The following is a 24,506-nucleotide window of genomic DNA, read 5'->3' as shown; positions in this document are numbered from 1 at the left end:
TTGTACATAAACACGAAGCCTTCACTGACACACACGCAGCATCCCTGGTATCGGCTGCAGCTCCCTTTTTTTACTTGTCTCCTTGTTGCCGTTTAACGTCGAGCACAACGCAGCCAGCCCAACACAGTACTCCAATCTCCTCCTGCGCTCTTACAGCGGTCCATCACTCCACCATAAAGCGTGAGTCGCAGGCCACGCGACCCACCGGTCCGTCACAGGTGCCATCGCGTATGTGCCGACGCAACCGTAGACACGCGCTACGGCAACGCGCCGACTCAGCGCGACCTGAGCAAGGCCTCTGCGCCAACCTCCCTACTCACCAGCCACCTCCGCACCGCAGGCTGCCTCACACCAGTAGGCCGTGTGAGGACCGCGGGGCGGGATACGCTCGAGTCAGGTTGGCACTTCGCCCACCATATGGGTGGCACAAGCGTGCTCGCACCGTCCCGGGCCGCCCCGACGCAGCGCCCCCCAGGACCTGGTCGCCGACACCCGTTAGCAGTAAATCGCCCTGGCTTCACCCTCTCCTAATCAGAGGTGGGTTCGGCACAGGCAAGTGGTAGCCGGCGGAGAGAAGTAGGGGGAACGGGGGGGGGGCTGCCTGGCTTTTCCAGAAAGAGTGGGGCTACTGAGCTGTGAGATTCGACGGTGGTTTGTCGCTCATCAGGAGGGCATGTGCTCGAGTCAGTCCGACTTCCAGGCGCATCTCACGATCCCCACCGATTCGACCTGGATCTTGTCCTGGTCCACGCATTAACGACGTTGAGCGTTCCCTTGAATGAGCGAACATCGCCACCGTCGCGGCGCAGTTCCTCGTAGAGACGGAGGAGAAAACGCGAGGAGGCATCGGAATTGCCGGAGCGGTCGGCAGCGAGCACCGCCTGCGGCGGGTGACTGCGACCCTCCAAGAGAAGCACCTCGTACACGCGGGTGGTGCCGCGAACACCAGTGGCAATCATTTCCTCGTAAAGTGCCCACATCACTTCCCATTGGTGCACGTAGCGGGCGCGTTGGATGAGTAGCTCATACGTCTTCCCATTTGGCCAAGTAGACCATCGCGGAGCAAGAATGGTCGCTGAGGCGGGCGAGGCCCCGCCGGCGGCAGACACGGACGGTGGCACATCTATCCCTGTTTCACTAAGCGTCTCTGGCCACTCCGTTTCGGTGACCACAGCGTTGCCGCGAAGCTGCACCAGCACCGTATCAAACTGGCACCAGTGTGACTTGGCGCGAAGCAGGTAGAGTAGCTCATTGAACACATCGGCCGTGCGGTGTGCCGCAGGACACGCCGCAAACCATGCCATGCCAGCCTCAATGCGCTCCTGTTTGTAAGCTTCGTAGGAAGTCTTGGTCCCTGAAAGATCAACCGAGTTGCTTGTGGGACCAGAGGCCTGGTCTTCCTTCCCTGTGCCTCCGCCTTCCTCCATGCTCGTGTACTGCTGCGAGCTAGCCCCGCCAGGCAGGTGCGCTGCCAGCTCTTCGGCTGTGTGTCCCGGCAGCACATACTGCGGGTGGTGCAGTGCGGCGATGAGGCTCGCGTATGTGACCGCTTCTTTTTCAATGCTCAGCTTCTCCATCATGCGCAGAATGCGGTCGGTCGACTCCGAACTGCGTGCACGGCGAAGCAGTCCATTGAAGTCGCCAACCACGACCGGAGCATCCTCAAAGCCGGCGGGGAACGCCGCGTCCGCTCCGTCGTCGTGTGCGGCACCGGGGTCCGCGGAGGTGTCTCTGCCGTCGTAGCCCTGGTCGGCGTGCTTGAGCGCCTCAGCGATTCGAATGCCCTCTGCGGTGCGACGGTTCGCGCCAGCCAGCTGAAATTTCCGCGCGCCAGCGGCGTGCTCCAGCCTCTTGACGAGCTCGCGCAGAATCCCTTTCTGATGCGACGTCGTCTCTGAGAGAGGGCGGCCAGGGGACACCACCGCCGCTATCATGCGCTCGGTCGAGCGCGACGTGCGGCTCAGCAGCGCTATCATCGCATTCACCGTGCGTTCTTCCATCTGATACTCCACGAACCCGGTGTGCTGCATCACGGACCAGACCCTCTCCAGCTCCTCCACGTGCCCAGTCTCCAGGAGACATTTCCACAGAAGGTAGTAGTGCTGGCCGGTCCACCGCATGATACCGCGCATGTTCTTGACATTCGTCGCGCGCGAGAAATGCGTCGCCCGATCTCGCGGCTCTCTCGGAGGAAGGGCTGCCACCATCTTGCGTATCGCCGCGAAGCACTCCGATTCGGGGGTGGAGTTCGCGGCTACACTACGTGGGTCTGATGCGATAGCTGCTGCTGGTGCTCCGCTGGTGGCGGACACACCTTGTGTGGTGCCGCCGGGGATCAGCACCTGTCGACAAGCCTGGTCCACCGCGCTAGTGAACAGTTGAAGCGCTCGCGCCCACTGTCCGTCGGCCACGCAGTCCTTGAGCATGTCGCGCAGAGAGTAGCGGGCAGCTGTCCCATTGCGCCGGAAAGAGGGCGGTGAAGACTGCGTCTGCTGCTGCCCTTGCTGATATGGCGCTGGCGAGGGATCGTCGCGAGAGCCCTGCGGTGATGGTGCAGAGTGGGACGCAGCTGCAAGCGTGTGGCAGACCCGCTCCGAAGATAACCCCAGAGTCGGCCCCGACACTGGCGTCGACTGCTGCGGAGCTGCGCTCGCGCCGGCCTGCTTCTCCACCTTCACCTCCAGCTCCTGCGCTCGTTGCGGAGACAAATGTCCAGCACCGCGCTCACGCGCCATAGCGGCGTGTGTCGCCTTTGCCACTGCCTCGAAGTCCATCGTGGCAAAGTTCAAGCCAAGGTCGAGAGAAGCGGGCGTATGGGGTGCGCCAGATCCGCTGCTGGTGATTGGCGACGGTTGCCTCTGTGCCGGCTGCAGCTGCTCTGATGTGGATGACTGCGAGAGGCTGCTGCACCATCGGTAAATGTTGGCATAGGCAGAAGATCTGAAAGGAAGGCTCTGCAATGATCTGTTGAACGACTTTACAAGAGGCATCGTTTTGGTTCCCATCTGCACCGCATAGTAATGTGAAAAACTCAGCAAACAAAACGTGTTGGCGATGGGCGGTCGGCGCTCACACTGTCGCCCATACAGACACAGAGAGTGAGGGGAAGGAGGGCGGCTCATCGTCGGCGGCAGTGAACCGGCCACAATAAGGAGCGGATACAGGCTGCTGTAGGGACGTGAGAGAGAGAGGGGGTGGGGGCGAAAGATATGAGGAGCAGTGGGGTCATGTAGCGACATATGCATGCCGATGGGCGAGCGCCATGAGAGAGAAGCGCCAGACCGCACCCCACGGCACCGCACCATACTCTTGCCCGTCTCTGCGCCTCTGTCTACAAGCGGAGAAGAGGGAATAGGTAAGGGTCAGAGTATGTGAGGTGGTGCAAAACGACTTCGACACACCCTACTGAAGGCGCGAGGACTAGTGGAGGGTGGGTGGGGTCCTCAGCCAGCATCAAGAGCGCTCACCACTGCGCAGGAGACGAACGGCGCTTCCACTCTTGCCTACTGAGGAGGGGAGCCGAATCCTAATAAGCACCCAAGATAGCGTTGTGCCACTAATTGCCTTGCTGGTGTACGTGGAAGCCCCGCCTGTGATTTTACTCTAAGAGGAGTGGGCGGGAGCGAGGAAAAGGGAGAAGCGAACAAGACACGCGCCCACAACAACAACAGGCATGTCGGCGCTCCAGCGCAGGTGTCGTAATCGGTCCTCCTCTGTGTGTACGCATGCACACATGCGCGGGGGTGGGGTGGGGGAGGCGGAAAACATCTAAGGGGGGGGGATAGTGGAGACAAAGCACAGAGAGGGAGAACACGAGTTCGTCCCAGCAGGGACACGAGCACAGAATCTTCGGCAGGACATCTTCGATACGCCACGGCATTGGCGGAGAGCACAACAAGAAAGAGGTCGAGAGAAAGCAACACCTCATGCGAAAGCGGGGAACAGAGACACAGCACGACACCCCCTCCCTTGCATGTCACTCACAACCAACAGCAATAACGAATCACACACAACACGGACATGACAATCTGGTGCGATGCGGATGCACTTTAGCGGCCGCCGTCGCAGCAGCAACAGCGTGCACTTCTGCAACGAGAACAGATCGCAACTAGAGGGGAGAGGGTGGCGACGCCACGTCGGCGTCATCTTCTGAGATGCGCGCGAGAAAGAGTCTCCCTCCATCCTCACGTTCAAGCCCCGACGTGGGAGCCGCTATACTTGGCTGTAGTGCGCATTCGCAGATCTCTACGCTTTGCCGTGCTTTGCACCTCGACGCGGCTGCCGCATCGACTTGGCTGTCATAAACTTCTTCACCGACTTCTTGCCGCGGGTGGACGGCGGAGGCGTCTTTGCCGTTTTCGCTTTGGTGGTAGATGAGGCGGAGGGCCCGCTCTTTGGGGAGGCGGTCGGCGACTTCTTCGCCGTTTTGGTCGTCTTGGTCGAGAGCTTCGGAGAGGCACCGCGAGGGCTTCGCTGCTGCTTTGCCTTCGCCGGAGACGGTTGCTGAAACAACGCCTTCTGGAGCTCTGAAGACAGCCTCGTCGAAACCTTCAGCTCCCCGCGGCCGCCGACACGGGTGGGGGACGGCGTCTGCGGTGACACAACCACCTCCTCCGACGCGTGCATCGGCGACCTCTTCGCGCGCGCAGCAGCGCGTCCACCGCCACGCGAGGACGTCGAGTGGCTGCGGCCGCCACGCAGCGCTGGAGACTCTGCGGGAGACACCCTCGCAGATGCAGGCGACTCGCCCCCGCCGGCGCGCTGCACGGTAGTCTTCGCCGTGGCGCTGGCGATGTCCTTCACGACAGCTCGATGTACGCGGCGACCCGCAGCTTTGCGCGCCTTCCTTGCAATGGAGGTGGCGATGCCCTCGAGGTACTGAATATAGTAGTCGCTCTTGTGATAGACACGCTGCGGCCGTTGCGAGACACGCTGAGAAATGGTCGACATTATCCCGGCTGTCGAGTCCCCGTCGGAGACGCCACTGAATCGCCCGTCGGATGAGCCAAGAGACGGCCGCAGACCATGCGAATCTGCTGACGCCGCCGCTGATGCAGTGACAGCTGCCACAGCTTCCTCTGCTGATTCTATACGGGCCACTTCCGCCACTACCTCGGCAGGTAGCATCTCCAGCAGCGTCTCCGCTTGGCTTTTGCGCCCACGCGTCGAGCTGCCAGGGGTCTGCGACACATGCGAGTAGGGCGTTGCAGCCACATGCAACGACCTGCTGCCTGACAAGACGCCGTCATCCATGGTAAGGGCGATGCTTGCCGGCGTCGTCGCAGCCATCTGCCGGCTTGCAGCGAGTGGGGTCTGCGCGCTACGGCTACGCTTGCGAGAGGACGATGGAGATCCAGGACCCGCCGTCCTCTCACGGTTTCTAGATAGATCTATCGAGGAGTGCTCCGTGTACACAACACTGCCGCCTTGCGGGGAGACTGTTATCGTAAGTGGCCGCAGCGGCTCGACAAGGTCCATCCAATCGTTCTTGGGATCAAACAAACCCGCTTGCTGATCCGTGTCCTCATCGCGCTGCCCGGCTCCGGCGCAGTGTGCTGGTAGCTGCACGCCCGTCTGAGGCAGCGGTGCGCGCATGCCGTCGTTTTCTACAGGAAAGGCGCACGATGAGCCCCACGCCGGTGCCGGACTGCGCGAGTGCGGGTGGCTGTGCGACATCTGCAACGACTTCGCCAGCGACACCTGCGACCGCAGCGAGACAGGACGTGGCAGCGGCGACTCGCAGTGCTCACCGCGGAAGCCGCTTACCGGTCCTCCCTCGCCCGTCAGAAACAGATCCCGCTGCAAGGGGTGCCGCGGCTGCGGCGTCGGCGCGCGTGGCACCTGCACCGGGCTAATGCTGGGGGGAGCAACAGCGGGCATCGGCTTGTGCGGATGCTGAAGAAGTGCCTGAGGGGTTCTTGTCGGATGCACCAAGATGAGACTGCTGCGACGCGCCATCGCCTCCTCTTCGGCGTCTTTGTCCGCTGAAGCGCCGCAGCTGCCTATCGCGTTGTGCGGGTGATCCAGTGGTGCGCTGACAGCGACCTCTGCCTGCTCCATCGACGCCTCAGCGCGCGGGGTGTCCTCCTCCGCCAGCGGAGTCGCGGATACCGGTAATGAGGATCGTAGCTCACGCACTTGCACCGGCGGCGGCGTGCGAGTGCGACAGCGCCCCTCCGAGATGGCAGCCACCTCACGCTGCAGATCGTAGAACTGTGGTGGCACGTGCGCGGACTCGCGCCTGCGGATGGTCGATTCAGGACCTCCGATATCCTTCTTCGCTGCTTCTACATTCTCCAAAGCCGGTGTCGGAGGGGCACTCACACAATCAAAGAACATCGCCGACGCCACTGCGAACTCCGAAGGCACCGGCGATACCACAGAGGTCAGGGCAGCCACTTCAGGAGAGGGCGCCGGGATGTCGCTCATATCCTCCAGGGCAGCGGTCTCTGCCACCTTCATAGGAGAGACGACGCTGTCGCATAGAAGTGTGGCGTGCCGCTCCTCGGGCGAGATGTCAGCCATCTGCGGCGCGCGCGAGGATCGGGAATGGTATCGCTGGTCGCGTTCGAGGGTCTCCAGCGTGACGTCCACATTCTCCGCTGTCACCACCGGTGACGCCGACGCGTTCCACAGGTCCGCGCCGCTCGCGGCGTTTGCGATTCCCTTCGGCGTCTCTACCCACGGCCGGAGCGGAGCCGGGGCGTCGGAGCGGGCCGCCTGCTGCTGTTCCCTCATGAGCTTCTGCATGCTGTCCTTCACATTTTGCGGCGTCAGCGTTGGTGACTGGTAGGAGCTGCGGCCGGGGTTTGTCGCTGCCGCGGGCGAGGAGCCTGTGGGCCCACTGGCGGTATCAACGGCGCCAGAGCGCGTCCGTTTTTCGGCGGAGGCCTGCAGGCTAGCGATGACGTGCTCCGGCGTGGGTGTGGGTGAGGGAGTGCGAAGACTTGCGAGGCGTCCCGCGGCTTCTCCAGACGTTTCATCGCCGGTGCCACTCCCCTCCGCCTCCGATGGCCGCTCCACTGGCTTACAGCGCTGACTGTCTTTGTCGATTGACACCTCTAGGCTGTGGAGGAGGTGGCTGGCACACAGCTGTGGAGACGCGCTTGTGGTGTAAGCCGCATGTCCGCGAGAGTCCTCAGCTGTGGCGACGGAGACGTGGCGCTCCGGCGGGGTGGGTCGTCCGCAACGCCGCTTCTCGATGGACGCAAGTATGCTCTGACCGTACTGCCGGTCCGACGGGACGGGCGACGGCGTGTGCGCGGCAGCGTGGGCCTCGAGTGTGGCGCCGAAGGCGTCCCCTCGGATGCACTGCTCATTCTCGGTGTCGGCATTCATGCCAAACATCTCCGGCACAGCCACGGCATGCGAGTTCGTGGGCGACACATTCGCTTCCTCGTACGAGGACCGCTCTGAGGCACCGCCGTCGTCTTCACGTGGCAGTGTGTGTGCAGCTGCTGCTGCGCAGTCCTCTCTGCCGCGTCGCTGCCCCTCGCCGCACCCTGCCATAATGCTGTTGATGATGTTTTCCGTGGTGGGCCACGGGGAAGCAGAGGAGGCGCCAGAGATGATGTTGCATACGTCCCCGCCCGCAGGCTGCGAGGAGAGCGACGCAGGCGTCGGGCGGTCACAGCACTTCTGCGTGGGTGCGCCAAAGTCTGTCATGGGTTCGTGCGAAGGGGGCACCGGCGTCGGCGGCGGCGAGCCCGTGCGCGACGGCGTGGCGGTAGCACGGCGTGGGGGCCAGTTCTCTGGCAATGGCATAGCTCGCTCGCAGCCGCATGGGCGCTTCTCCGCTGAGACCTGCACGCTGTGAATGAGGTCCTGCGCGGTTGGTACCGGACTCGCTTTGTTACGGCGCGGCGGTGACGAGGTCTGACGATGCGGCGATGCGTCCCCAGCAGTGAGAGAGAAACGAGTTGCCTCCCGCGGTGCGGCTATCTCGGCTTCGCCATGCTGTGTGCTCGTGTGCGCTTCATCGTCACGGGGAGTGGAGTGTGCGCCTTCCTGCGCGCCACCAGAGGCGTCTGCACCTGGACGTACGTGTGGAAGCGGTGCCGGGATTGGGGAGAGTGTACGCCTCGCTTCTGCCTCGTCATTCAGCGCCACAGGTGCTTGCTGGGTGACGCCCTCTCCCTGCGCGGATGCAGGGCAGCCAAGGGCGGGAGTGGCGGCATTAGAGAGCGGCGCCAAAGGACGCGGTGTGCGGAACTCCCCGACGGCGAGACGCGTGGGTGTGCTCTGCTCCCCCTCGCACGTTTGCTGAGCTCTCTTTGTAGCTGAAGCAACGACAGGTGAAATGGGGGTGAAGCGGGGTACAGGGAACGTGTTGGAGAAGGCTGCAATACCGGTTGCCTCATCCTGCTCATCTGCGAGAGCCTCCCGAGAGAGGGCTTCCGGCGTACTGGCGTACCGCTCCACCGCTGCGCGTGCCGGCGTTGCGCCGTCCGCCGGCGTTAGAGAAGCCTTTATTTGGGTTGTGTCAGCCGCAGTGGCCTGCGCGGCTCTTGAAGGGTTGGGCACCAATAGGTGCGCAGCAGCGTTCTTGCTGCACGCACAGTCGTGTTCCACCCGACTCCGCTGCGACACTGGCGAGTGCGGCGACATTGTACGCGGTGAGGAGGGCTCCTTGTAAAGCTTGGTAATCGTTGCATCCACATGATCTGATGTGTTCACCTCGCGCGGACGTGGTGACAGTGGCGTGTGGAAACTGGTGGCAGAGCGCGGGCGTCCCAGCGCCGCCGGGGTCGGTGGCGGACGAAACAGCATAGAAAAGCGCATCGGCGCGCGCTCCGCCGTTTTTTCGTCCTCGGAACGGCTCCAGTTCAGCTCGCGGTGAACGCCACTACTTGGCGGCGGCGGCGGCACCGAATGCGAAGCATGGCGCTCACACGCTGACGACGGCGGCGCAGGCGACCGCCCATGACGTCCTGCGGTGCGTGGCGGCGTGTTCGTGCCAAAGCGCATGGCCGGCGGCTTTGTGCTCTCACGCTCCAGCATCTCTCGGCGCTTGCGCAGCGCCTCCTGCTGATGCAGCAGCTGCGAAGTGGTCTGCTGCAGAAAGCGCGGCTTCTTGTCCTCTGACATTGTAGTTTAGTCTTTGCTTACTCTACCGTGTGTATGTGTGTGTCTGCTTGTGTGCTTGCCACCTCGTATTCGGTGGTGATGGTGAGCGGAAATCAAGTTGCTCGAGTGAAGCCTAGTCTAGTGTCCACCGACAAGGCTGCCTCCGTCGCTGCGCGGGTTATGACGTGAATGACGAAAACCGCGGACAGGTTTCTCTGTTGTTGCGGACACGTCGGTTTCTCTCGCCAACACCACTACACTCTGGGGGAGGAAGCGAGGAGGGGGGCGTAAAACGAGGAATGGATTGGAACCGGACGGCTGAGGTGAGAGTGAGGCGTGGAAAGACGCACAGTAACACAAAGAACACCGCCACGTAACAAAAAAAAATACGTCTCTAACCAACACTCACGTCACGAAGGCCCTGCAGCGATGTTGACGATGCGGGGGTATGTCAACGACAACGCGTGGTGAGTGAGAGTGGTGCGCACACGCACGCGAAGGCGCCCGTACTGCCACCGCCTACGCGACGAGTAGAGAGGCAGCAAAGGTGAGGGAGGGCAGGAGGAAAAATGTTTCTGCCCAAATTGTAGGAATAGGCGAAGGGGAGGGTGGTTAGAGAGGGCGCCTGCTGCCACGTTCGTTCTGTGCAAACAGAGAAGCCAACGGCACACGCTAGACATCCCATCCACCCAGACAAGCACACACGCACACCAGCATAATGCGGCATTATCCCACGTAATGCGCCAGGCAGAAAAAGGGGAAAGCAGAGAAGGGGGTACGATTCGTCATCAGAGAGCGAGTGCGAAATCATCGGCGCAACAAAAGGTCAAGCCGAGAGAGTAAACTCTTGGGCCTGCTTGCCAGTGTGCGCCAGAAGCCGGCATGACGGAGGTGCCACTCAACACGGGTTGCACGCGCCCTGTTATATGTAGCAGGGAAAAGCCTCTGCGAACGGGCTCAGCCCGTCATTCTCTGCTTCTCCACACTACCCGAGCAATCGACCGTAATTGCGTGAGCACGCGCAACTGACATCGTTGCGTCTTTTTTTTTGTACGATTGTGTTTCATGCATGTGTGACTCCCCACTCGACGTGTTGCTGGCATCCGCTCGCCTCCTCGTCGACAGCACATGTGGGAGGTGACAGATCGATTCCGACAGGACCGCACAAGGAGCAGGCGATAGAAGGAGAGACGCAGGCGTCCACCTGCCGCCGCCACCCCCCCATGTCATCGTTGTTTCTTGCACGTTAGCCTCCACGGGACGTCCGACCCTCGGAAACAGAAGCAAACAGAGATAGAGACCCACTGTCAGCGCCGGGGAGGGTAGGGTGGCGGAGAAGCACGCACATCGCAACCGGAAAAACGACGAGGCATTCGACGCCTTCGCTATAATGGGCAGAGACACAGCGGAGGCGCGAAAAGTGTAAAGGGTTGTCACGGCGAGATGTGCTGTGCCGCCTTCAGAAACTGCTCGTAGAAAGCAAACATGAGCGCAGAGCGAGGGACTGTCTGGCACATTGACGGCACGGTCCCGCGGTAGAAGGCGGCCAGTCCGCCCCGCTGCCACATCGTCTTGATCGACTGCAGAAAGGACCGGTATTGAATCTCCCCTCTGCGCGCGCGGTGGTCCTGCAAGCGGGTCTTGACGACGACCACCGGTTGACAAATGAGTGCCAGGACGGTCTTTGTCACGGTGGAGCAGACGCACACGTCGAGAACCGACAGCTCGCCCTTCCTGAGATCTATGATGGCTGCCTTAATGGTGTCGTACAAGGGAAGGTTAAAGGCGTTCGGAACGGCAAGCACCATTTGAGCCGACACGCCGCGCCACAGCGAGCGAACCCCGGTGGTCTGCACTGTGTGCAGCAGCCCGCCGCGGAACGTGCGAAAGTTGCGGGGGGCGTCTGCTGTTCGTGCGGAAGCCTCCTCCAGCTGCATGCGTGTTTTGAGGAGCCAAATGGGATTGCACACCACCGCTGAGGCGCAGCTGGCGATTATGGAAAAACCAAACCGCTGAAGGAGGTTCTGCCACAGCGCCGCCGGGCATGCGGCGAGCGACTCCTCCTCTGAGCACCTCGACACACCGCTTCCGCTGCAGTGAGCCTCACGGCGCCTCGCTCGCCACGCTTCGTACCAGGTACACTGACAGCAATAAAGGTACATGTAGACGCCCCATGCGCAAACCGTGCCACACACGGACACGTGGCAGCCCCGAAAAAGGGCACGCAGGCCGCCCTCCTCGCGGTAGATGAGCTGGAACGCCTTTGCGATACTGCGATACGTTTGTCCGTTGTGTTCACGCGTGTGTGTACCATCTTGCGAAGTGAAACGAATCCGTATCACATCTACCGGATATAGCAGAATCGTACTCGTGGCGCCGCCCAGCTGCGATGCCACCGTGTGCTGCAGGGAGGTGGCCTTGGGCGCCGCTGACGGTTTCTCCGTCATGGCAAGGCCCAGGAACGCACGGAGGTTGGCAGAGAGCCGATGGCCTCTGGAGAGACGCTGGCGCCTGGATCGTGCCGTGCTGTACCTCTGCGACGGTGGAGCACCGGGAGGCGGCAGACAGAGGAGAAGGAGAGGAGATGGACGGCGTGGAGGGCGAGTAGAGACAAGGGAATGTCCGACATGGAAAAAAAAACGTGAAAGAGGGGGCGTTCTCGCCACATAAACAGTTGAGGCGTGGTCGCCGCCTCCATGTCGTGCCAGCATGGCCGCACTGTGACACTGGTCCAACGTGTGGTGACACACAGCGCCACGCAGACTACAGAGCAGTAGGCACGGTGCTTGACGGCACGGATTAAACTTGCGTCTCACGTGCACTGCTCGCGGTTATGTGCCAGATCTAAACAGTGAAACACAGCCCGATTCGGCCTTGCTCATCGGCATTGACCGTTGCTTTGCCTAGCTGTGATGATTCCTTTCCATTCCCCTGCTCCCTACCTAGCTCCCCCCCCCACACACACACAGACACGCACGCACAGGTTCAACCAAAGCTGCGCTTCGTGTGAAAACAGCGGTAGACAACGGGAGAGGGGTGGAGTGAAGGCGACAGGGAGAGGGTTGCCAGAGACGAACAAAAAACTGAAAGGCCGGAGTCAGGGATCGGGCGGGGACCGGAGGGGCGGGGTGCAGCCCCTCATCATGTTACGCGTTTTGCGTCTGCGAGTGTCAGTGAGAGAGCCCCCACGTAGACCTCCAGCAGGAAGCAGTCTTCACGACAGTAAGAGACCACCTGAGGTGGTCGGTCCCGCAGACGGCCCTCGGTCTTGTCGCCTTGACAGGTGGTGCTGTGAATAGAGAAAAAACCGAGAAGGAGTCCGAAGGAATTGGCAGGAGTGAAGAGGAGGAGGACGCGGGTGGTGGTGATGGCTACACGTCAGGCCGTCTCGCCACAGGACATTCACACGTGCCCAACTGCCCTCCACCTCTCTGATCTCGATCGCCTTTTCCCCAAAACTATCCTGAGCCCGGTGGCGCTACGACGACGGATATCACCGACACAGAAACGACAGTGTCTTTTCGTAGATGCAGTAGTGAAGAAGGGAGCGGGGGAGGGAGTGGACGAGGGCCGTGCGGAAGCCGCGATACATGCCTTTCAATCCTTGCGTCTTTAGGACGTTCGAGATGCTCTGCGCAACAGAGCGGTACTGGTATTTGCCGAGCGTGGCCCGTTCATCTTGCATGCGCACCTTCATCATGACGAGCGGGTGCGACAGAATGAGAATCCACAACTTCGTCAGGGTGGAGCAGACGGCAATCTCGAAGAGGTTCAGCTCTTTCATCTCAGCGTGATGCCAGCGGTACCGCAGAACAAACAGCTTCAGTGTGTCGTAGGTGGGAATGCTCAGCGCGTTGGGAAAGATCAAAAAGAGCTGCGGCGACAACCCACGCCAGAGGGAGCGCGCACCGGTCGTCTGCACCGTGTGCTGCACACCTCTCCAAAAGGAGCGATAGTGCGAGCTTCGATTCGCCTCCTCGAGCTGCATGCGGGATTTGACGAGGAAGATGGGGCAGGTAACGCAGGAGGAGATAGCGCTGGACAGGACCGAGATACCCGAGCGTCCAACGTACGACGTGTACTCTGTCAGGTTGCATAGATGACGGTACAGGCACATGTACACGCCCCACGCGACAACGGAGCCGGCAACGGCGACCGGGCACCCGCGGAACAACGTGCGCAGGCCCTCCTCTCCGTAGATGAGTGCCAGTGAACCTTGAATGGACGAGTACACGCGACCGTTGTGCTGGCGCACCGCCGTGCCGTCCTGTGCCATGAACCGGGTCTTCAGCGTGTCAAACGGGTAGAAGACACAGGTGCTCGTGGCAGACGCCAGCTGCGAGCTAACCGTGTGGATTGTAACCGGCGCATGCCGACCGATCGCATTCAACGACGTCGGAACCCAGCCTGTGTCCTCGACGTCATCGCTGAACTTATTCATGGAGATCGTCGACTGAATCGGCACTGACGAACGGAGCTTGGTGTTGCCGGTGAAGTCAGGGACGGCGATCAGCGTATCGTGTCGCACAGTCACCGCTTCTAAGCGCTCCGGTGCTGTGACAATGGAGGTATCCATTACGCGAAGTAACACAAGCTACGCGGCCCGAAAAGGTGAACGGAAACAGTAGAAGAGATTAAGGAGATTCTTCTACGGGATGGGGAAAGAGGTCGGGGACGGCCGAAATTGGAAGCGCCTTGGCTAGGGTAGTGACCGCTGTGGGGCCACGAGTGTGCATGTGTATGGAAGACACAATGACAGCGACACGGCTCAGCGACGAGACGTGCAGGGAAGGGGAAAGGGGGGTGGGCACAAGTGAAAGAGTGCGTACCCGCGGTTGCCCGTGCGCTAGTCTCCGTCAAAAATGTACGCGGCACTGCACACAGAAGCAGGGCGCAATGTAAGTGAGCCAGGGAGCAAGCGAGTGCCGCCGAGAGAGGTAAGACGGTGGACTCGGAAGGACTTTCCCCTCCTCAAGGTGCTCGAAGGAGAAGAAACCGGTGAGGCAAAGATGAGGAGTGGGCAACGGGGGTAGCGATTCATGCTCCCTGTACTTGGGTGTGTGTACGTCAGCTTGCAGCAGACAGGTGCACTGACAAGGAGGCAAACGCGTTTGTTTCCCGAAGAGCACATCAACGCAGAGAAAAAGAGGTTTGGGGAGGGGGAGGAGGGGAAGGAGAAGGTGATGGACACTGAGAAAGTGGGTGCACTAGGGACAAGCTGGAGCACAAGCACGATGGACAGCTCGAAAGCACTGCATCGGGAGGTTGCACATGCCTCCCTGTTCGTCTGGTTTGGCGCGTTTTCTGCTGCTGCGCTTTTTCGGCGACTTTCACACACACACACACACACACAGAAAAAGCTGAGCGCCGTATCGGCATACACGCAGGCCAGCTCAGCGCCACCCGTGAAGAGGTCTCTCACCAGTCCACAGTGGGTGGGGTGCAGATGAGCGTGAGAGGGCAACACCACGTGCGTGTTTTGTGTTCGACTTTCCTCCTTGCTTCATTTTTTCATCGTGTATCAACTGCGTTAATCACCAGCAGCGCGTAACGGACGGCATACATTCTGTGCCACCACCCCTCTCCCCCTTCCTCCACTCGCGGCGCTACCTAAAGCCTCGACTCCGCCGTGGCTCTGTATTGTATCATCCACGAACGCAATCAACAAAATAAAAAAGGGCACACGCCCCTCACAGCGGGTGCGGCAGAAGGAGCCATGAGAGGGAAGAGGGAAAAAGGAGAGGGAGGTGTCCGGGTGTGAGTGGAGGGGTACCGGTGACGACGACCGTGATGCCGACGAACGGAGGCTGGTCCCCTGTCCTGCCCATCTGCAGCATCTGCCTGCGTCAGAGAAAGGTGAATAAGTTTGCCGGCGGATCTTCCATGGACAGGCTTGAAAAGCCCGGAATAGTCTCCTCGCGCTGTCGACGCTCGTCCTCCTCCTGCATCTTGTTCTCCTGTTCCGCACCCCAGACCTTCACCTCGATCAGGAAGTCGGCGAACTGGGTGCGAAAGCGCTCGTCATCCGTGAAGGACTCGTAGCACATATCCACAAAGCTGAGAATGGACGTCGTCGTCAGCGTCGGGATAACTGTGAGGCTGTCCAGCAAGTAGGCGCGAATGAGGTCTTTGCCAATCGTTGGCGTGTCCGGCGGTACCATGGAGGACACGGTGAAAAGCTTCTGAAGAATCCGGACATGGTGATGGAAGCCAGAGGCGTGCAGGGAGTCCATCGACGCGACCATCACGTCCACCAGGATGCGCTGCATGTAAGCCTTGAAGAACACCTCCGCGTACTCGGACTTCGACACGTTCTCGAGAAACAAGTCCAGTGTTTCCAGTCCGGTGGACATGGTCGGGTAGTCCGTGTGCTTGATGGCCCACAGCATCCCCAGCACCACATCCTCGTGTGTGGATGTGTAGCAGATAAACGCCTCGAAGCAGTGCGCGTTCAGCGCCTGCAGAAGCTTAAAAAGGTTAACGCGAAAATCAGGATGACTCTCCATGTCCTGGGCAATGATGGCGACGGTGGTGTTGAACGTGTGGTCGAGGATCGCCTCGCAGTTGTTCTCGACACACCGACCTAGGGTACGCACGCACGCGGTCGCCAGCGCCAGCGCCCCGGGCTCCTTTGCCGCCGCAATCGCGTTCTCGTAGTCGAGCAGCACGACAGAGAACATGTCCGGTAGGCAGGCTTCGGCGATGAACTTGAGCTGCGTCGCGTGGCTTACGAAGCGCTCAAAAATGCGCAGAACCTCACGCTTCGCAAGGCGCACGTATTTCATGTCATGGCGATGCAGCGCCGCCTCGCCGCCGTCGGCGATGGCCCTCACCTGCGCCTCGGAGAACATGCGGTAAAAGCCGTAGAGGTCTTGCGTGATCATCATCATCTCGTACACAAACACGTCGCCGCACGAGTCCGCCACGTTGCTGAACACGCGCAGGTAGTGCAGCAGCTCCACCATCGCTTCCTCGCTTTGACAAAAGGCGGTCCCAGCAGCGGCGGCGGACGCCGTGCACGCCTTGAACTGGGCGTTTGTGTCCGTCAGGAATGTCTCGAGCAGTAGCGCGCGCTGCTGCTCCGTCGAGCCGGCAGCAATCATGTAGCCGGCGGCGTTGAAGCATGTCTGCACCTGCTGCAGGGAGAGCATCTCTGTGATAGAGCTCCAGGTCTTCGCCACCTCTGATGCCAGGCTGGTGCTACCGTTCACCTCCGCGTACTTGGCGTCGAGCTGCTTGCTAAGCTTCACGAAGGTGTCCACGGCCATGTCTTGCACGCCAGGAAACTTTTCCCGCATGAACTGGAACACCTTCCGTGTCACGGTGGAGAGGAAGGTGGCGTGATTGCGCAGGTAGCGGGGGTACTGGCCAACAATGAACATGACGTCGCTCGCGATCACAGCCCGGTTGTCCTTCCCGCTCATGGTCTTGAAGAGCGTGAGGAGGTCGGTGATGATCTTCACAAAGAGGTCGCTCTCGTCCTGTTCGGAGAGGGCCATGGAGATGGAGCCGACGGCCCAGCAAAGGGTGTTGCAGTTGTGCCACGACCACTCGCTTCGGTCCACCTGCCGCTTCATCAGGTCGGTCATGATATTGCGCGTGTCCTTCGGGTCCAGGTGGGTGAGGAACACCAGCGTCTGCCGCATCAGATTGTAGAGCTGCAGCTCCTCGACGTCGGTGACGTGCTGACGGCGAATCTCTCCCTCCTCTTCTACAATGATCACCTCCTCCGGCTTCGCCATGCGGCGGATAAGCACAAAGCGAACGTCGGAGAGAACCCGCGGCAGCTTCAACATGAGATTTCGCTTCACAACGCTGGCGGGCGCCCGCAGTAGGTGATCGCCCAGCCACCACCAGTACTCCACGCACGCCTTAAAGAGCTCCTTTTCGTTGATGTTGCTCATGCCGACGAGCATCTCATGACAGGTGACGAGCAGCATGTCGTCGTAGGATATGCTTGCGTAGTAGTGTCTAAGAAAAGCAATGAGGAGCAGGTTCAAATTCGCCACGTACTCCTTGTCCACCAGCGACCCTTGCTCGTACAATGCGACGACGCGCTCCATGACGGAGGAGTGGGTCGTCGGGAACGCGCTCATGATGTTCCCGAGCGCCGTTTTGAATGTTTCGAGAATGCAGCGCACCTGCTGATCGCCGGCGGCACCGCTACTCGTCGCAGCAGAGCACATCTCTGTCAAGCACCGCACCGCCTCGCTTCGGACGTTGCCGTCACTGACGACAAGACGCGAGATGCATTGCAGCACCTGCTCATTGAATATGAGCTCCGGTGTCATCCACGGCACGTATACCTCCAGCGTGGAGAGGGCTGTGCGGAGCAGCACCGTGTCCTCTGCGTTGACGATTACCATGACGCACAGCTCCATGATGAAGCGGAAGTCCTGCGCCAGAGCCTGTTTCTTGCGCTCCACCCACCGCGACGTCAGCGTCTTTTCGCCGAACTCAAACACTTCCTCTCCTACAAGGCGAAGTAGATTGAGGTTGTTCTCCACCATTGGCTCGGATGGCGACGCGCTTGTCGAAATTTCCTGCACAAAGTTCGGCCACCGCACTGGCCACTCGCGCTTTGCGATCGACACGAGTGTCATGTTCATCTTTGTCAGCAGAGTGCGGTTCTGGCGGATGTGGGCAAAGCTCGTGCACTCGCGGACGATCAGGCTCACAACGAAGTTTCGAATCGCCTGCTGGTTGTCGGTGGAGAGGGTGTTCCAGCGATGCAGAATTGTATCATCCAATACCTGCAGCGCAAAGAAGCGCGTGTTTGTGCTGCGCGACTCGGTGAGCAGCTTGTCGACGCGGAAGAACGCCTCCGGGTTCGCCTTGAAACGCGTCAGAACCTCCTGCGCCTCCATAATTTCCGCCGGACCACCGGAGGACATGGTAGTCACAACCTGCTCAAACTGCTGCACATCGAGCGGCTTACTGAAATCTAAAATGGCGTCCATGTCAATTAGCGCGGCGCGACGCGATAACTCCCAAGACGGCCGCACAAGAACGACACAGAAAGACAACAACAACAACGAGAGACGGGAACGGAAGATGGAGTATTGATGGAAACACACAAGAAAGGGAAGACGGACGTCGGGTGTCGTGCTCGGCGCACACCGTACACCAACACAACACAGCACACACACACACACAGAAACACAAACGAAATTAAACACACAAAACAAAAACACGAGAAAAGCCACTCACGATGATACAACGTCCACTTGACGGGAAAATGGAGCGCACGAGGAGGAGCACGACCACCACAGATAGGCAGAGGGGGAGGGCGGGGAAGGGAGCGGGATGGATTAGCACATACACACGCGCATAGAAACAACCACCAAGAAGAGGAATGCCTTCAGTGTGAGATGGCGCGGCACAGAGGGAGAGAGGGAAGTACAGACAACGCCGTCCCCTTGCCCGGTGCCGGTATGGTGTGCGAAATTGACACACGGAAACTCGAGAGGGGCCTCTCAATCAGCACTCCCCCTTTCAGAGAAGCCACACGTATTCGATTGTGTGTGGGGGGAGGGGGAGGTGGGAGTATGTGTGCCTGGTAGATGGAGAGGGGGAGGATACGAATGCAGGACACACACGATGCCGCTCAAAGTGCGCGCTCTTTGCCTACGGTTCGTCCCTTCCCGACACCTCTTCGTTGAACGACGTCCTCTTTCGGCAACGAAGTCAAATCACTTCCAAACTCGTGGAAAGGGGGTAGAGTTCAGAGAGACATGAAATGGTGAGAAAGCGAGGGGGGGGAGGAAACGTGGAGCGTGAGCCGAGCACACAAGACAGAGCCAGAGAGGGAGGGACGAGAGAGAAGGACGGTGGAGCGTACAGGCGTACAGAGTAGAAGAGACAGGGGAGAGAGGGTGTCCACAAGTATGCCAAGCGGCATGGACCCCTAACAGAGCACAGACGCAGGTGCACAACTTCGTGCCAAGACGGGAGTTTGGTCTGGTCAACGGTGAGTAGAGGACCGCGGACAGAGTCTGATGTGTCCCTCTACGGGAGTTTCGCCATCCACCACCTGGGTCAACACGGCAACCAGGAGAAGGGGATGGACTCGCTGAGCCAAGCGGTGGAGGCGCCCCGCCTGCCCTTCTCCCGCCACCCTCTCCCGCCCCGCTAGAACCACGCACAGAAGTCCACATGAATGGGAATAGATGTGTGCGTCCGTGTGTCTGTTCATTGTAGCCGGAGATGCACCGTGAGAGAGTGCGATAAAATACGTTGATTGTCGCCGGTAAACTAACCAGGAGGGAGAAAGAACTGGTAGCGGGCACCACCGCACAGCCTCCCAGTCAAAACGTTTCCTCCCCCGCCTCGACCAGCAACACGAGAAGACGGCCACCAAAGAGGTCTGCCGAAGAGGCTTCCACGGCAGCAGCGTCAGACGAGACAATATACAGAACCAATACCGCACGAAGAGTATCCACAACAACGAAATCAGCGAAGAGCAAGTCGAGAAACCAGCACACTCCGCAACAAACGTCTATACGGTCACATATAGCTGCTTTGACAGCCTGTGGCCACCGCAGAGGTACCTAGGAGAGCAAGAACACGCCGCCGCCTTCGGTTATGGCGAAGCGAAGCTTCTTCTCCATCTCCTCTTTCGTGTTGTACTGCGGTAGCTTCAAGTAATTCTGACACGTCATGGCGGATGGTAGCATGTCCTCTTCCTTGATGCTGGCATCCTCGGACGTTTTCCGCACAATCGTAAAGGACGGCCGCAGTCGACCCAAGCCGCCTACAGGGAGGTGCGCAGACCCGGTGAGGAAGAAAAAAAACTGCCTCTGCTCCTCCACCGTGAAGGCGGCCAGGATGTCAAAGAGCCACTGTACATGCTTGCAGCTGAGGGTGTACCCGTAGTTCGCCTTGCTGTACTTTTCAAAGTCGTCGCGCGTGATTGCCGTCTCGTGGCCAGCGATGAGCCGGTACAACTCGTCCACGCTGAGCATCTGCAGCGCCACCAGCGGTATGTACCAGTGGAAGCCCTCGCGGAGGGCATGCACCGCCGCTGCAACCCCGCGATCGAGCAAAAAGCTCGTCACGGCGTCACAGTAGGCCATCATGTTGTTCGCCGTCACCGCCGTCTTCGCCCCATTCACACACAGCTCCACACTGTCGTCGCCCGGGAGCGTGAAGTCGAGACCGAGGTCCTGCACCTCCACCGCTTTCGTCTGCCCTGGCAGCTGCACGCGCGCGTGCCCACTCGCGGCGGCTCCCGCCATAGCAACCAGCAGACGCCCGACTTCCTCACTGAGGTCCTGCACATCGTGGACCCCGCACACGTCACCGCGCAAGAGGCGGAGGAAGACCGGTGAGAGCGGGAGGCCGGGCACGTGCTCGTCGACGAGGGCACGTCCAATAAAGCGCCCAATAAGACGGAAGAAAGGCACCAAGTGATCCTCCTCCTGAGTCGACCCGGGGAGCACCGGTTTCGGGAACAAGCCATAGGCGGCGGTACTGTACTCAGTGTCACCTGCGGCCTCGTTGCCGTCACGCCAGAGCCCCAGCTTGCGCTGCCGCAGCTCTTGGCTGACGAGGGTGTAGAACTCGCGCGTCGGGCCATCGCCCCAGCCGTTTTCGTTGTAGAAGTGAAAGCTCCAGACACGGTTCCGCGCCCGCGCGTCCTGCGCGCTGAGCACCTTCTTCGCGCACTCCAGGACGTCCTCGCGCCACACGCGCTTTGTCTCCTTCTTCAGCTGACCGTAGATGCCTCTCATTTGCTCACTCGACATCCGCAGTTCATTCAAGCCAAAGAGTTCCCTGTACTTGCGCATTTGAATCAAGCAGCGATCCGTCGACGTGAAGCCGACGTCGAAGAGGAACTTGCGCGTCGAGTAGCTGAAAAGGTAGGTGCAATCCAGGGCGAGTTTCACCGCCCACGTGCCACGTTGCTGGCCAGCCAGCAGCATCTGAGAGCACTGCTGAATCGCTTTGTTGTTGAGCTTCGCGTGCTGAAACTCAGCGATTGAGATGGCGGGGGCGAAGGTGCTCAAAATGCATGCGGCGTCGATGCCACGCAGATGCTTCGACTCCGCAGCGGCTTGCGCTCGCACATAGTTGAGAAGCACCGCCCAGTTCGCTACCGCGGCGTACAGCGTGCCGAGCAGCCCTAGTACATCTCGCTGGCTGTCGGAGAGCACGTGCTTGCTGTAGGGGAAGGCGCCAGCAAGCTGCTCTTGAACGTCCCACACCGCCCTCGGCTTGCGGTCCTCCGACGGCAGGCGCACCTGCAGCGGTGCCTGTGGATTGCCGCTGGCAGGGAATGCATTGGGGACCTTGAACAAGGAGTAGTACTGCGGGTTATATGGGGCAGTGCTGTAGTAGAGGACGACAGGTCGCTGCAGGGAGTACCCGGCGGCGGTCGATGTGGCCAGCGGAGCGGGACGGCTGTGGGCGCCGTGCCGGGCTCCCTCCTCCTCGTGTGCGCCCTCCTCTGACGCGGTGGTGTCGTCGCGCTTTCCGCGTTGCTGGAGAGGCGGCTTCGCCCTTCTTTCGGCATTGTCGTGGTGGCTGCCTCGCGCCTCCTGTTCGGAGGCCGCCGCTGCAGGAAGGACGAGGTGCTCCATGATCTGCAGCATCGTCATCGACAGCGGCAGCACATGTGTGCCATAGCGAATCCATATGCTGCTGTTCTCTGGTGCTGAAGCCGGGGACGAGGGACCGGCTGGCACAGGTGCTTCTGCGTCGCGGGACGTAGGGGAGTGCCGCGGGTGCAAGTCGGGCAGGACGTTTGTCACGGCTTCGCCTTCTTCGCCGTCGGCGTTGTCTCCTTCCTCGCTCTCCTGCTGCAGCACCTCCTGCTGCAGAACCTGCGCCATGGCGCTCACGCTAGAGATGGGTCGAATGCGAGCCTTGATGCACTGCCGCGGCGAAACAGCGCTGTCGCCGTCGCCGCGTACACTGGGAGGGGAGGTGCCCGCCGTTGTGTCGCCAGCGACGGCGACAGACGCGCGATGAGGTTCGAAGGAGACGACAAAGTAGTTGTGAACGCCGCCGATGAAGTCGTACGTGGGCACGGCAAAGTCGTCGAGGAGGGTCAGTATTGTGTGTAAGTGGTGCACAAAGTGGGAGAGCAGGCTACCACTGCCGTGACCCACCCGCCCAGCGGTGGTGGCAGCTAGTGTCGGCGCCACGCCAGCACTCTTTTTCGCTTTCGCACCTCTCGTCGTGGCGGGAGACGTGGAGAGCGTAGCGACCAGGTGCATCACTGCGTAGATGTTCTGCTGGCGGCTTAAGCAGCTCCGCAGCTCCCGCACAACGCCGCTCGAGAAAAACTCAAAAGCCGTAACGTCACCAGCGAGCACGTCACGCAGCAGCCCAACCGCGGTGCTGAAGTGATCTTGACGGAGCTCCTCGACGACGCGACGCAGGGACTCGGTTGCCTGCTCATCCTCAACATCAAGAAAGCGCTGGAGCAGTATTGACGCCTCGGTGCCGATGATGGTGCCCCAGCCGGCCGTGCAGGTTATCAAGGCTGCGCGCGCCTCACGCGTGAGTGTCGTCCTTCCCTTCACCTTGCAGCGCTGCTTCAGCACTTGCAGACTCAGCTTCACGCCCTCGCGCACAAACTGAACTTGATAGATGTCACTTAGCTTTTGCAACAGCCGTCCCGCCAGAGCGACCGCGAGAGCGTTGCAGAGCAGATCGGCGCCGCGAAGATTGTTGTTGAGAGACTCACCGAGCGAGACCTTCGTGATTTCACTCGCGAGAAGCTGCTCCGTGGAGGCCATGTCCACCGCGCTAACCAGAAAGTCGAGGCATGACGTCCGCACCGCAACAAGCTCAGAGGAGATGCACACACCGACAACCGTGGGAATGGCTTCCAAGACACGCTGGAGCAGCTGAGGCGATTTGCGGTACAGCTCCAGCTTGTCCCGATTGCGCGCCGCGGCCCCCACTACCTGCTCCATATCTGTGTAGCTGTGCTGACCATCGTGATCGTCCTTGTAGTGCTCCAAAACGCAGGCAGTGCAGTAGTCCTTGTCCGGGCACTCGTTGCACCGGTACCAGTCACCGGGAGTGCAGTTCTTTCCGCATCCATCGCACATGAAACCGGAGGCACGGCACCGGGCGTACGCCGGCTTCGTCTCAATCTTGAGGCCCTGCTCTTGCGCCACCCTCTGACGCAGGTGCGTCAGAGTCGTGTCGGCGTCGCTGTCATCGTCAAAGTCATGCATCTCCTCCCCGTCCTCGTCCTCCTCCGTCGTGTAGTCCTCGTCGTAGCCATCACCGTCGTCCATCCCCGACCGGTTGCCATGGGCCGGGGCGCCAGTGAGGAGTGGCCGCTGTGTCAGCATCTCCAGCCGCTCGAGCTCCTCAGCAGCGCCGGCCCTGTACGGAATCAGCAGAGAGGCCAAAAGTCGGCACACGATGGTGCGCTGGTGCGAGGTGAGCATCGTCGTCCGCGCAGCTGCTGGCTCAGTACCAGCGTCACCACCAGAGTCCCTTCCAGAGTCACCTCCCACTACCATCTCCGCCACCGCGCCGCGGTGCCCAGCCCTTCCAGCCGCCGATGGGGCGGTGTACTGCTCCGCCACTACCGCTGGAAGCGGCGCTGGTTGCAGTAAGGAGAGCAGCGTGTTGAACAAATCGCTTTGGATCACTGAGGCGGCGATGCCGGCGCTCCACTGCACACCTGCGTACAAGAGGGACAGCGCTGACGACATTGTGTCGTCGTTGACGTCACGCTCGTGGAGGAGGACTGCGATGCGGTCTGCCGCGTCGCCGAACACGGTCTCTACGGTGGCCCGGTCCGTCTTGACACCTTCGATGGCCTGCGCCAGTGTGGCGATCGCCTTTTGACGTATCTCGGAGTCGTTGTTCGTCATGCCGATCCGCAGTGTGGGAAGGCAAGCAGTAATGTGCCGCACACTGCTCTCGTCCATCTCGCCGACGAGCCGTTGCACAATGGTCCAAATTTGACGTTGCTTGTGGAGGGTGAAGAAGTCGGCGAAGCCAAGCACCGCCTCAACGCCGTCGTTGCGCAGCAGCTCGCGGCTTCCCATCTGACTCCGCGTGATCATCTCCAAGCAGGTGATGCACTGCTCCGACAGCTCCACATCCTGGATGGAGCGGAGGTGCTGCAGCAGCACTTCCATCAAGGTGTCACGGGTTGGGAACGTCTCGAAGGTGCGAGGAAAGGCGTCAATGATGTAGGTGAGCGCGCGGGCGGCCGTGATAAACACCTCGCGCACCTGCGACGACGCGATGCACCGAAGCAGCGACGGTAAAACGAGCGGGATAGTGGCCATCGTGGACGGCGAAATGAAGGAGCTCATCGTGAGTTGATCGCACAACATCTGCAAGCCGCTGTGCTGGACCATTGGGTCGGGGCTGTTGATGGCGCCTATAAGCTCAGCGTTCACACGCCGCATGCTCCCTTCCGGAAGGCCGACCCCCTCCATGTAAAAGCGAAAGCCGTCCAT

General features: G+C 60.6%; 6 protein-coding genes across 6 annotated transcripts; all 6 read right to left on the bottom strand.

Annotated features, from left to right (window-relative positions):
• Positions 1-707: 707 nt before the first annotated feature.
• Positions 708-2,774, bottom strand: LMXM_31_1140 (conserved hypothetical protein; the record flags this gene model as incomplete). The annotated part of the gene is made up of 1 exon (XM_003877909.1): positions 708-2,774. One exon carries the CDS (start codon positions 2,772-2,774, stop codon positions 708-710), a length of 2,067 nt encoding a protein of 688 aa, XP_003877958.1.
• Positions 2,775-4,245: 1,471 nt separating this feature from the next.
• LMXM_31_1130 (conserved hypothetical protein) lies at positions 4,246-9,087 on the bottom strand (the record flags this gene model as incomplete). The annotated part of the gene is made up of 1 exon (XM_003877908.1): positions 4,246-9,087. One exon carries the CDS (start codon positions 9,085-9,087, stop codon positions 4,246-4,248), a length of 4,842 nt encoding a protein of 1,613 aa, XP_003877957.1.
• A 1,412-nt stretch (positions 9,088-10,499) lies between these two features.
• On the bottom strand, positions 10,500-11,513 carry LMXM_31_1120 (mitochondrial carrier protein-like protein; the record flags this gene model as incomplete). Its single annotated transcript, XM_003877907.1, has 1 exon — positions 10,500-11,513. The coding sequence occupies one exon, from the start codon at positions 11,511-11,513 to the stop codon at positions 10,500-10,502; it is 1,014 nt and encodes a 337-aa protein (XP_003877956.1).
• A 1,046-nt stretch (positions 11,514-12,559) lies between these two features.
• Positions 12,560-13,507, bottom strand: LMXM_31_1110 (mitochondrial pyruvate carrier-like protein; the record flags this gene model as incomplete). Its single annotated transcript, XM_003877906.1, has 1 exon — positions 12,560-13,507. The coding sequence occupies one exon, from the start codon at positions 13,505-13,507 to the stop codon at positions 12,560-12,562; it is 948 nt and encodes a 315-aa protein (XP_003877955.1).
• A 1,405-nt stretch (positions 13,508-14,912) lies between these two features.
• Positions 14,913-18,026, bottom strand: LMXM_31_1100 (putative exportin 1; the record flags this gene model as incomplete). The annotated part of the gene is made up of 1 exon (XM_003877905.1): positions 14,913-18,026. One exon carries the CDS (start codon positions 18,024-18,026, stop codon positions 14,913-14,915), a length of 3,114 nt encoding a protein of 1,037 aa, XP_003877954.1.
• Positions 18,027-19,616: 1,590 nt separating this feature from the next.
• LMXM_31_1090 (conserved hypothetical protein) lies at positions 19,617-24,506 on the bottom strand (the record flags this gene model as incomplete). The annotated part of the gene is made up of 1 exon (XM_003877904.1): positions 19,617-24,506. One exon carries the CDS (start codon positions 24,504-24,506, stop codon positions 19,617-19,619), a length of 4,890 nt encoding a protein of 1,629 aa, XP_003877953.1.

This window comes from Leishmania mexicana, chromosome 31, assembly GCF_000234665.1.
Source record: "Leishmania mexicana MHOM/GT/2001/U1103 complete genome, chromosome 31".
In the NCBI taxonomy this organism is placed as follows: Eukaryota; Euglenozoa; class Kinetoplastea; order Trypanosomatida; family Trypanosomatidae; genus Leishmania; species Leishmania mexicana.
Note: the sequence above shows the minus strand (reverse complement) of the source record. Positions and strands in the feature narration are given on the sequence as shown.